Source organism: Lolium perenne, chromosome 6 (genome assembly GCF_019359855.2).
Source record: "Lolium perenne isolate Kyuss_39 chromosome 6, Kyuss_2.0, whole genome shotgun sequence".
Taxonomy (NCBI): Eukaryota; Viridiplantae; Streptophyta; class Magnoliopsida; order Poales; family Poaceae; genus Lolium; species Lolium perenne.
This window is the reverse complement of record NC_067249.2, coordinates 149,850,165-149,860,374: the sequence shown is the minus strand read 5'-3', so window position 1 is coordinate 149,860,374 and position 10,210 is coordinate 149,850,165. Positions and strand designations below refer to the sequence as shown.

Genomic DNA, 10,210 nt, shown 5'->3' with positions numbered 1-10,210 from the left:
ATGGAGGAGGGAAAGAGAATTGTGGTTCTTAGTACCCTCTACAAGTTGGAGTGGCTTCCCCTTACAAATATGCCCACAAAATAGGCTTAGAGCTATCAACAATGGAGGAAAGTATGACTAAAATGGAGTGAAAGAGAGGAGCAACACGAGCTGGTTAGAGTAGACAAGAATGGAAAGTGTGGTGGGTGGAAGAGAAGAGGGAAAAGCCTAGATCTACTGTGCTCATTCTGTGGCGCATATGGTGATATGCGCCACAGAATGTTTGACTTCTGTGGCGCATACTAGCACATGCGCCACAGAATCTTGGTGGCGTGAGCCGGGGGGTGGTCCCCGCTGGATGTTCTGTGGCGCATGGAGCAATGTGCGCCACAGAAGTTTAAATTTCTGTGGCGCACATTGCTCCATGCGCCACAGAATATCCTTCGCCCATGTGCAGTTGTGGACCCCGCGTGGGCCCCACTAACTTTCTGTGGCGCACTGGCCATAGTGCGCCGCAGAATATCCTCTTTCTGTGGCGCATGCGCTGACCGTGCGCCATAGAAGTTGCTCCATTTTTGTGGCGCATAGTGGCTGGTGCGCCACAGAAATTGTTTTGTGGCGCATTGTTAATATGCTGCGCCACAGTTGTTGTTTCTACCTATAATGGTTTTCCTACTAGTGACTACCACCATCAACTACACGCCAGCAAGCTATTTTCTAGCACCGTTGCTACTGCTCATATATATTCATACCACCTGTATTTCACTATCTCTTCGCCAAACTAGTGCACCTATTAGGTGTGTTGGGGACACAAGAGACTTCTTGCTTTGTGGTTGCAGGGTTGCATGAGAGGGATATCTTTGACCTCTTCCTCCCTGAGTTCGATAAACCTTGGGTGATCCACTTAAGGGAAAACTTGCTGCTGTTCTACAAACCTCTGCTCTTGGAGGCCCAACACTGTCTACAGGAAAGGAGGGGGAACGTAGACATCAAAGGCATCTGGACGAGGCAGCGGGCATCTTCCTGAGCAGTGAGCTCGTTCTTCCGCCCGATGAGATCGCCTAGAGGCCTTGTCTCGCGTGTGAGCTCGGCGAGACGCGCCTCGATGGCGACGTTGAGCTTCGCTGTCTCGCGTTCGTGGACGGCCTCCTCCTCGCGCATATATTCCGCTCCACCGGAATCAAAGGGGGAAAAATCGCTGCGATCCGTCGTGCACTTGACAGTTGACCTGCATATATATTCCGCTAGAGGTTAGCAGCCAAACCGCCAACAATATAATTAAGCCCGGCCGATCCGCTCCGAGCGCGTTCGCCTGTCCATGGCGATGGCGGCGGACTGGTCATCGCTCCCCTCCGAGCTCCTCAACCTCGTCGCGGACACCTTGCTCTCCACCGGCGACATCGATTGCTACGTGAGCCTCCGCGCCGTGTGCCACTGCTGGCGCGACGCCACCGCCGACCCGCGCGGCCCTGATCCCCGCTTCCTCCCTCGGCGATGGGTCATGTTGGAGCCGGGCGACGTGAACGTGCGCGACACTCGCCGCCTCTTCCTCAACGTCGACACCGGCCGCTTCGTGTGGAAGGATCTGCCAGCGCTCCGCGACTACACCTACGTTGCCGCGGACAACGACGGCCTCCTCATCCTGCGTGGGCCGAGCGCCTCCAAGAAGATCTTCGCCTTAAACCCCTTCACGGGCGCCTCGATCCCCTTCCCGGTGTACCCAACGCACGCCCCCGACGGCGGACTGGTGGTCGTGGCGGCGGGCTCGTCGCCGATGGTGGTGCTCTACAGCTTCCATGCAGATCAGCAAGTTCCGTGCCTTATCCCAGACGTCGACGTGGCAACCTCATCCGATCTGAATTTCGGAGACGCTTCCCAGTGGATCCTACCAGGCCCGGGCGGCCACATGTGCTGGGTGTGCAGCTTGCACAGGGCCCCAGAATTTTAAGGGCCCCAAATTTTTATATAGGCCCAGTATTTATACAGGGAAAAAAAGAAAAAAGGAATAGATGGAAGCGTGCCTGGGCCTTGGAAACCTGCAAGCGGAACGTTTCTTCACACAGATCGTGAAGGACTTCCCGAATCGGGAGTTAAGAAGCGACATTGCGACTCACGAGGCAGGCAGCAGCCAGCGACCCACACGCCTCTTCTCCTCCTCGCCTCATCCGATCTTTCATTCCCGCTGCCTCGACCACGTCCTGTCTTTGATTCCCGCTCCCGCGACGCCGGACGAGAAAGCTGCCGCCATGCCGAATTCCATCTGACAACTAGACTAGGTAATTCGAATTTTCCTCATCTTCTATGTTCTAGGCTATTCGTTGATCATCAATGGTACATCATTATTTTATTTTTTGTATGTAATGTTTTAAAATCAATGGGGCGTGATTCCGGTGCCAAAAAGCGCAAGAGAAAATAGAAGTAACATATACTAATTCAATCTCAAAAGTGAGTTATGGACAAATGTATTATAAAAGAAGCAAATGTGTCTTCCGACAATTAGTCGGTTGGTCCTGCCACGCTTGCACTAGATATTGGATAATGATAGCTTGAAATCTTCTTGTGAAAATTTTGAGGGTGCCCTCACAAAAGATAAAAAGTCTGACATTGATGCCAACGACTTGTATGTTGAGCTGAAGTTTCTTCAAGAATTCATTTCAAAAGAAACCATGGAGTCTGTTCAAGTTCTAGATTATTTGAAGTGTCATGATTGTTCTCCCAATGCAAGTATTGCGTATCAAATTTTGTTGATCATTCTTGTGACTGTTGCATCAGCGGAGCGAAGCTTTTCTAAATTGAAACTATTGAAATCATATATGCGTACTATGATAACGCAACAAACACTCAATGATTTAGTGACAATATCACTTGAGAGTAAAGTGTTGGAGAAGATTGATTATGAGGATATCATTGAAGATTTTATTTCGAAGAACCCTTAAAGAATGATGTTGTTCAAATAAACATTATGCAACTGAGAGTCAGGCCCGGGCCAACGGGAGTGCAGCCCGTGCGGCCGCACAGGGCCCCGAAATTTTGGGGGCCCAGAATTTTGAAACGGGCCTTCTATATAGAGTATATAATTTTACTTCGGATGGAGATCACGAAACTAGCTTAGTTCAGCTAGTTGCGCGCGTGCTAAATTGTTATCCACGAGGTTGCAAGTTCGATTCACGAACCAGCGCGCTTGCTGTTATTATCTTTTCTTTGTTTTTTTTTCTGTTCTGCATTTATAAATCACACTATACCTGCTAAAAGGTTGCACGTTCAAAACCCAATAGCAGCGCCTCGTTTTACTTTTTTTTCTTTGGTTTTTTTCTATTCTAATTGATGCTATGATACAAATACTTAACTATTTATTTTATTAGCATTGAATATTAGAAAAGCTGCATTTATTTATATCCTCATTGATGATTGATGCCTATGATACAAATACTACTTTTGAAAAGTTGTATTTATAAATCAAACTATTCCTACTTTTGAAATAAATTTCTAGTTCAAGTCAAAGATGTCAGAAACTTTGTACTGCGATATCTTGACTTCTGATATTCAAATGAAACAATTAACTAACACGCAAAAATATTGCGGTTTTAATTTATAGAGAGTGACGTAAATTTGATATATGGCTATTGTATTCCTCTGGTGGGGGTAGTTTTTCATAGGCTTATCTATATACATATACTTTTTGGGATGGTTTTACATGCATCAAAACCATTAGATATAGGTTTTTTTAAGGACCATCAACCCGGTCGGATTTTTAAGCAATATGCTTCCTTTTGAAACTATTTTTAAGATAGTATTATCAGGAGTTTAAAATCTACGGGCATAGAGAGTAGTTTTTCAGCTTGGACGTCCACTTAAAACATATAATTGTTATAATTGTTTATTAGTTATATTTTTCTAGTGAGATTGGGGCCCATTTTAAATTTTCGCACAGGGCCCCGGATTTTGCCGGCCCGGCCCTGGATCCTACAGGTCAAACCGGTCCTGGACACGTTTGAGTCCGTGGTATCCTTCCAGGGCCGCGTGTACGCCGTGGACATGAAAGGAACGGTAGCGGTGCTAGAAGACCGCTGGAGGTTCACCGCCGTCGTCGTCGGCGGCTGGAGGGAGTGCTGGCAGCCCCCGTTTCTCGTGGACAATGCTGGGGAGCTGCTTGTTGTGCGTGGTCCGACGTCCACCGGGGATAAGGTGCAGGTCTTCAGGGTCGATCTCGAGAATAAGGCTCTTCGCATGATCAAGAGCATCGGAAACCAGGCCATCTTCCTTGGCTCCCGGTCTCTATCTGTCAACGTTGATAACCTTCCTTCTATTGAAGCCAATTGCATCTACAACTTCAGACGTCTGATGGAAATTGACATGCATCGTATTGAGGATGGCAGCCATGAGAAAGTCTTCGAGCCCATTGTCGACAATGAGGTTCCTATGATAATGTTATTACTCAACCAAGCCCTCCCCTTGTGCCTTCCACGTCTTCTCATGAACCATGCATATTTCGGCACTAGCTAAATACCAGTTGCGATTAATAAAATATATGTGGGTATTAAGCTTAAGCATTAGGATTATTTATTTGAGAACAAAATTGTCAAGAGTGTAAGTTGCACCCTCTCTGCCTTTTTTCCTTGTGCCAGGTTTCCTTTCTTCTTTGGGTTAATTATTGGTTTATCACTACAGCCCGCGCAACACTCAGTTTTGCCACTAGAGCAGAATGGTGCTCAGTTTTGCCACCGCTTCTGGCTTCAAACGTTTCCGTCTCGTGCCGTTACTGAAAGTGGGGCCGGATCTTACAGGTAGGACCGCGCAATGACAAATCGGTGAAGACCGAACTACCCCTGCTCCCGCCACACAGCCACACACCGATCCGCTGCACCCACCACCACCCGCGCCCCTGCCGCCACCACCTGCGTCGCCACCACCTGCGACGCCACCACCCGCGCCGCCGCGCAGCCGTCTCGCGTGGACACCTGCTCCACCGCCACCGCCTCTCTGCCTTTTTCCTTGTGCAAGGTTTCCTTTCTTCTTTTTGTGTGCAACCCTTTCCCTACATGACGCGTCTTACGAAATTTCTGACTTTGGACTCCATGTGCCAGAAATCAATCATGGGAGGCACCTCGCAAAACCGGCAGTGAAATACAAATTACTTTATTTCTATTGACTCTTCTCTAAAACAATTTAACCATGGTGTTTTAGTAGTTCACACCTAGTTTCGTCATAGTATTAGTTTTTTTTTCTAGAACGCTGAAAATCACCTCTAATATATTTCATTGTTATTTTTACATGCATCGATTTGAGGATGGCAACCATGAGAAACTCTTCAACCCCATTGTCTACATTGCACTTCCGGTAATAGTGTTACTGTTGCGGTCAGAAACCCACCGGCGAGCAGCGACGGGCAACACAAGTAGAGCCGGGAGGCTCCCAGGACTGCGGCTGGCCCTGGTCCCTCCGAGCGACGGCCCGCAAAGGTTCGGCACGCACGTCCGATGCTGGTGCAAGGGCGTGCCACCTGACCTATACCTGGTCAGGAAGGTGATGGATGTGCCTCGCTTAGTTTCCTGCATGGCATACACGTAAACATTAAATACGAGCCTCGATCGGCTCTCAGGTTGTCCTGTGAATCGGCTCAAGGAGCCGATCCACCCATGATTCGTACGAGGTGTACGAATATATGGTGGTCCTGCTTGATCAAAATAAAGCTAAAACGACCTACTACGATTTAGGGTTTTCACCACATAATCGGAACATCCTACTCGTGATTGAGCCTGGCGGCCACGCACGGTGATCGTAAACCGACCCTAGGCAAGGCCTAAAAACCAACACGAAGTTGATCCTCGGAACATCCTGTCTAGGGCTAGCAAACTACACCCTACGCGCCACTGGATCTTTCAACCCGTTTGTAAGGCCTAACTATGCAGATATTAAACTAATCCTTGAAGAACAAGGAGCAACCATAACGGATCGGATCTACTAAATAAAGATCAAGCGGGTTGCCGCCCTTACACCTAAGATAGGTGTAAAGGCGGCTGATGTCTACGCCTCCTCCTTTTCCTGTAGACAGTGTTGGGCCTCCAAGAGCAGAGGTTTGTAGAACAGCAGCAAGTTTCCCTTAAATGGATCACCCAAGATTTATCGAACTCAGGGAGGAAGAGGTCAAAGATATCCCTCGCATGCAACCCTGCAACCACAAAGCAAGAAGTCTCTTGTGTCCCCAACACACCTAATAGGTGTACTAGTTCGGCGAAGAGATAGTGAAATACAGGTGGTATGAATAAGTATGAGCAGTAGCAACGGTGCCAGAAAATAGCTTGCTGGCGTGTAGTTGATGGTGGTAGTATTGCAGCAGTAGTAACGCAGTAAAACAGTAAACAAGCAGCGATAGCAGTATTTAGGAACAAGGCCTAGGGATTAGACTTTCACTAGTGGACACTCTCAACATTGATCACATAACAGAATAGATAAATGCATACTCTACACTCTTGTTGGATGATGAACACATTGCGTAGGATTACACGAACCCTCAATGCCGGAGTTAACAAGCTCCACAATTCAATGTTCATATTTAAATAACCTTAGAGTGCATGAAAGATCAACAGACTAAACCAAGTACTAACATAGCATGCACACTGTCACCTTCATGCTATGTAGGAGGAATAATACACATCAATACTATCATAGCAATAGTTAACTTCATAATCTACAAGAGATCATAATCATAGCATAAACCAAGTACTAACACGGATGCACACACTGTCACCATTACACCGTGCAGGAGGAATAAAACTACTTTAATAACATTGCTAGAGTAGCACATAGATAAATTGTGATACAAAATACATTGCAATCATAAAGGGACATAAATAAGCACTTCACTATGCCATTCATAACAGTGAATAAGTATTCTGTGAAATATAGCCTAAGAGACCCACACGGTGCACACACTGTCACCTTTACACACGTGGGACAAGGAGTCTCCGGAGATCACATAAGTAAAATTCACTTGACTAGCATAATGACATCTAGATTACAAGCATCATCATATGAATCTCAATCATGTAGGGCAGCTCATGAGATTATTGTATTGAAGTACATAGGAGAGAGATGAACCACATAGCTACCGGTACAGCCCCGAGCCTTGATGGAGAACTACTCCCTCCTCATGGGAGACAGCAGCGTTGATGAAGATGGCGGTGGTGTTGATGGAGAAGCCTTCCGGGGGCACTTCCCCGTCCCGGCGGCGTGCCGGAACAGAGACTCCTGTCCCCCAGATCTTGGCTTCGCGATGGCGGCGGCTCTGGAAGGTTTCTGTGGGTTTCGTCGAACGTATCAGGGTTTTCGCGACGGAGGCTTTTAATAGGCGGAAGGGCAAGGTCGGTGGACTTCTGGGGAGCCCACACTATAGGGGGGCACGGCCCCCCCCTTGGCCGCGCCGGCCTAGGGTTTGGTGGCCATGTGCCCCCTCTCTGGCGGTTCTCGTGTGTTCTGGATGCTTCCGGGCAAAATAGGAACCTGGGCGTTGATTTCGTCCGATTCCGAGAATATTTCTTTACTAGGATTTCTGAAACCAAAAACAGCAGAAAACAACAACTGGCACTTCGGCATCTTGTTAATAGGTTAGTTCCAGAAAACGCATAAATATGACATAAAATGTGCATATAACATGTAGATATCATCAATAATGTGGCATGGAACATAAGAAATTATCGATACGTCGGAGACGTATCAGCATCCCCAAGCTTAGTTCTGCTCATCCCGAGCAGGTAAAACGATAACAAAGATAATTTCTGGAGTGACATGCCATCATAACCTTGATCATACTATTTGTAAAGCATATGTAGTGAATGCAGCGATCAAACCAATGTATATGACATGAGTAAACAAGTGAATCATATAGCAAAGACTTTTCATGAATATCACTTCAAGACAAGCATCAATAAGTCTTGCATAAGAGTTAACTCATAAAGCAATAATTCAAAGTAAAGGCATTGAAGCAACACAAAGGAAGATAAAGGCATTGTATCCGGTCAGATTGACCACGTCGTAGATGTCTCTCTGCATGGCATATGACAACAGAACTCGATGCGGCAGTGCTTCTCTTCCCGATCACCACGGCGATGCTTAAGTTGAGCTTGCAGCAGCTGATTCCAGGCCCAATCTAATTTGGTAGATTATTAAATGTAGAGGACGGTGTGGGAGACAACAGGATGCCTTGAAGCCAAGGATGAGAAGACAATGGCTCGATGCCATCGATGCAAAGCGACGGGTGTGGAACTGTGGAAGAGATGTGAGGCAAGGATGGCAAGGGGTATATATCAAGTTTCTAGGAAGGGAAGATAAATCAATGGCAAGGTAATTAATATGGTGCATGTCCGGTCATGCAAAGGGGCGGAGAGGGGGCGTGGCTTCTCTACAGTTCTTCAATTACTGTACCGGGTACAGTAGTGCAGAGATCTGACATCCATTTAGATCTAACGGGCCTCAGTACTAACCATAACCTGCAGCGTTTTGTGATGGAAATAATCAGGAACAAATTCCCTATGTTTAAGGAGGCGTGGAGGTACTGGACACCAATTGATGGACGTCAGATTTAAATGGACGTTAGATATCTCAATTACTGTACCGGTACAGTAATTGAAGAACTGTAGAGGATCCACACCCGCGGAGAGGACCTGATGATTGATCTTCTATGTATCCAAATGTCAAAATAGTAACCCACGCATAACTAAAGCTAGATTATTAAGATGAAGGTGGCATAGGACATCCAATAGCCAAATTCTCCGCATGGACTGGGCAGCCCACATTGCATGCATGGGATGAGGTGGACATGAGTAGGGTGATGTGGTGGGCCTGATGAGGTGGACACCTTGCATGTTGAGAGAAATACTCTTAGCGGGGATGAACTTCTTAGTTATATAGGATATTTCTGTGTTTGTTTTCTCACTTCTTGTACAGTCGTACACTTGTAACTGAAAATTTCTATCGTTTCCCGTAAATAAGGGAATTTTATTTTATTTTATGGGTTGCATCCAATCTCAATGTGAAATTTTGGTACTAGTTTAGCGTCTGGGTTTGCGGCCAGCGTTGGAGGATAGAGCGTTCCGCCGTTTTTCTGTTTCACTCGTCAATTTCTTTATCACTTATGAACCTAACTAAACGTCTACAATGGTAGATGCCCTTATCCATTTTTGGAAATTCCTAAAATACGTGCCATAATACCGCCCGAGATTTCCCAAATGAATTTAAAATTCGTCAAAATTTAATCAAACTTCACAATTTAAATAAATACCGGTATATTTCGTCCGGTATTACTGTTTTTCGGTGGTAGCCGGTAAAAGTGATTTTCATGGTAATCTCAAAAATACGGGCTGAGGGGAAAAAACCTGGTAGGATATGTGATTCTATCTAGAGTCCAAAGATCAATGGGAGTTGGGATTCAGTTCATGAATTACTGTTTCTTGCATCTGCAATTTTGTTGGCGTTGTAATAATGAAATTCGAAGGACTAGTATAACTTAGTGAAGTATCAAAATGATGTATTTGTGCAGTTATGGGAAGCAAATTTGGTGCACCTGAGCACCAGTGCTCTCAGTTTTCAAAATATTTAAAAACGGTATTTCTGCATTCTAAAAAATTATCACATTTATTCCATGAATACATACACATGTTCTGGATATTCATGCAAAGTTTCTGTAGAAATTACATTGTATTTTGAGCTACAGGAAAAACACAAACTTTTGGCTACCTATAGAGGTATATATTTGTCAGAAAATTGTCTTTTTTATATAGCTTAAAATATAACATATTTTTCTCCAAAATTTCTACTATACCTTCAGAATGTTTATATGTATGTGGGTATTTAATTTCATATTTTTTGAAATCTAAAAAAAATGATTTTTACAAATCAGGAGCACTGGTGCTCATGTGCCAAATACACTTTTCGGCAGTTATGCCGTTTGTTACGGTCAGAACTGTGAATTTTTTCTCTGTTTGCAGCTGGGCGTAGCTGTGTACTTGGGCGGCTATGGTGTTGTTTCACTACCGAAGTTGTTCCGAGCTTTGCTTGGTCCAGTGTCCTTGTGTGTCCCAACGGAGAAGCTCTAGTTATACAAGCTGCTAAATGGTACTACTCTGTACTACTCGTACCGCATAAGTAGAGGCATGAATTAACACAAATTAACAATGGGCAGTCAGGCAAGCGCATATATTCCGCTCTCCAAAACGTCATGCACCGGAATCAAAGG

At 45.6% G+C, this 10,210-nt stretch overlaps 1 protein-coding gene across 1 annotated transcript; it reads left to right on the top strand.

Moving 5' to 3' along the window:
• The first annotated feature begins 1,297 nt into the window (after nucleotides 1-1,297).
• Nucleotides 1,298-10,070, top strand: LOC139832533 (uncharacterized). The gene is made up of 3 exons (XM_071822312.1): nucleotides 1,298-1,894; nucleotides 3,994-4,392; nucleotides 9,963-10,070. Exons 1-3 carry the CDS (start codon nucleotides 1,298-1,300, stop codon nucleotides 10,068-10,070), a joined length of 1,104 nt encoding a protein of 367 aa, XP_071678413.1.
• Nucleotides 10,071-10,210: the final 140 nt, after the last annotated feature.

Bases quoted from the DNA above. Each gene is read 5' to 3' on its own strand.
- LOC139832533 (XM_071822312.1), top strand. From the start codon at position 1,298: ATGGCGATGGCGGCGGACTGGTCATCGCTCCCCTCCGAGCTCCTCAAC. The intron at 1,895-3,993 runs GTGTGCAGCTTG...GTATCCTTCCAG, and splicing joins CGGGCGGCCACATGTGCTGG to GGCCGCGTGTACGCCGTGGA. The intron at 4,393-9,962 runs GTTCCTATGATA...CTCTGTTTGCAG, and splicing joins AGCCCATTGTCGACAATGAG to CTGGGCGTAGCTGTGTACTT.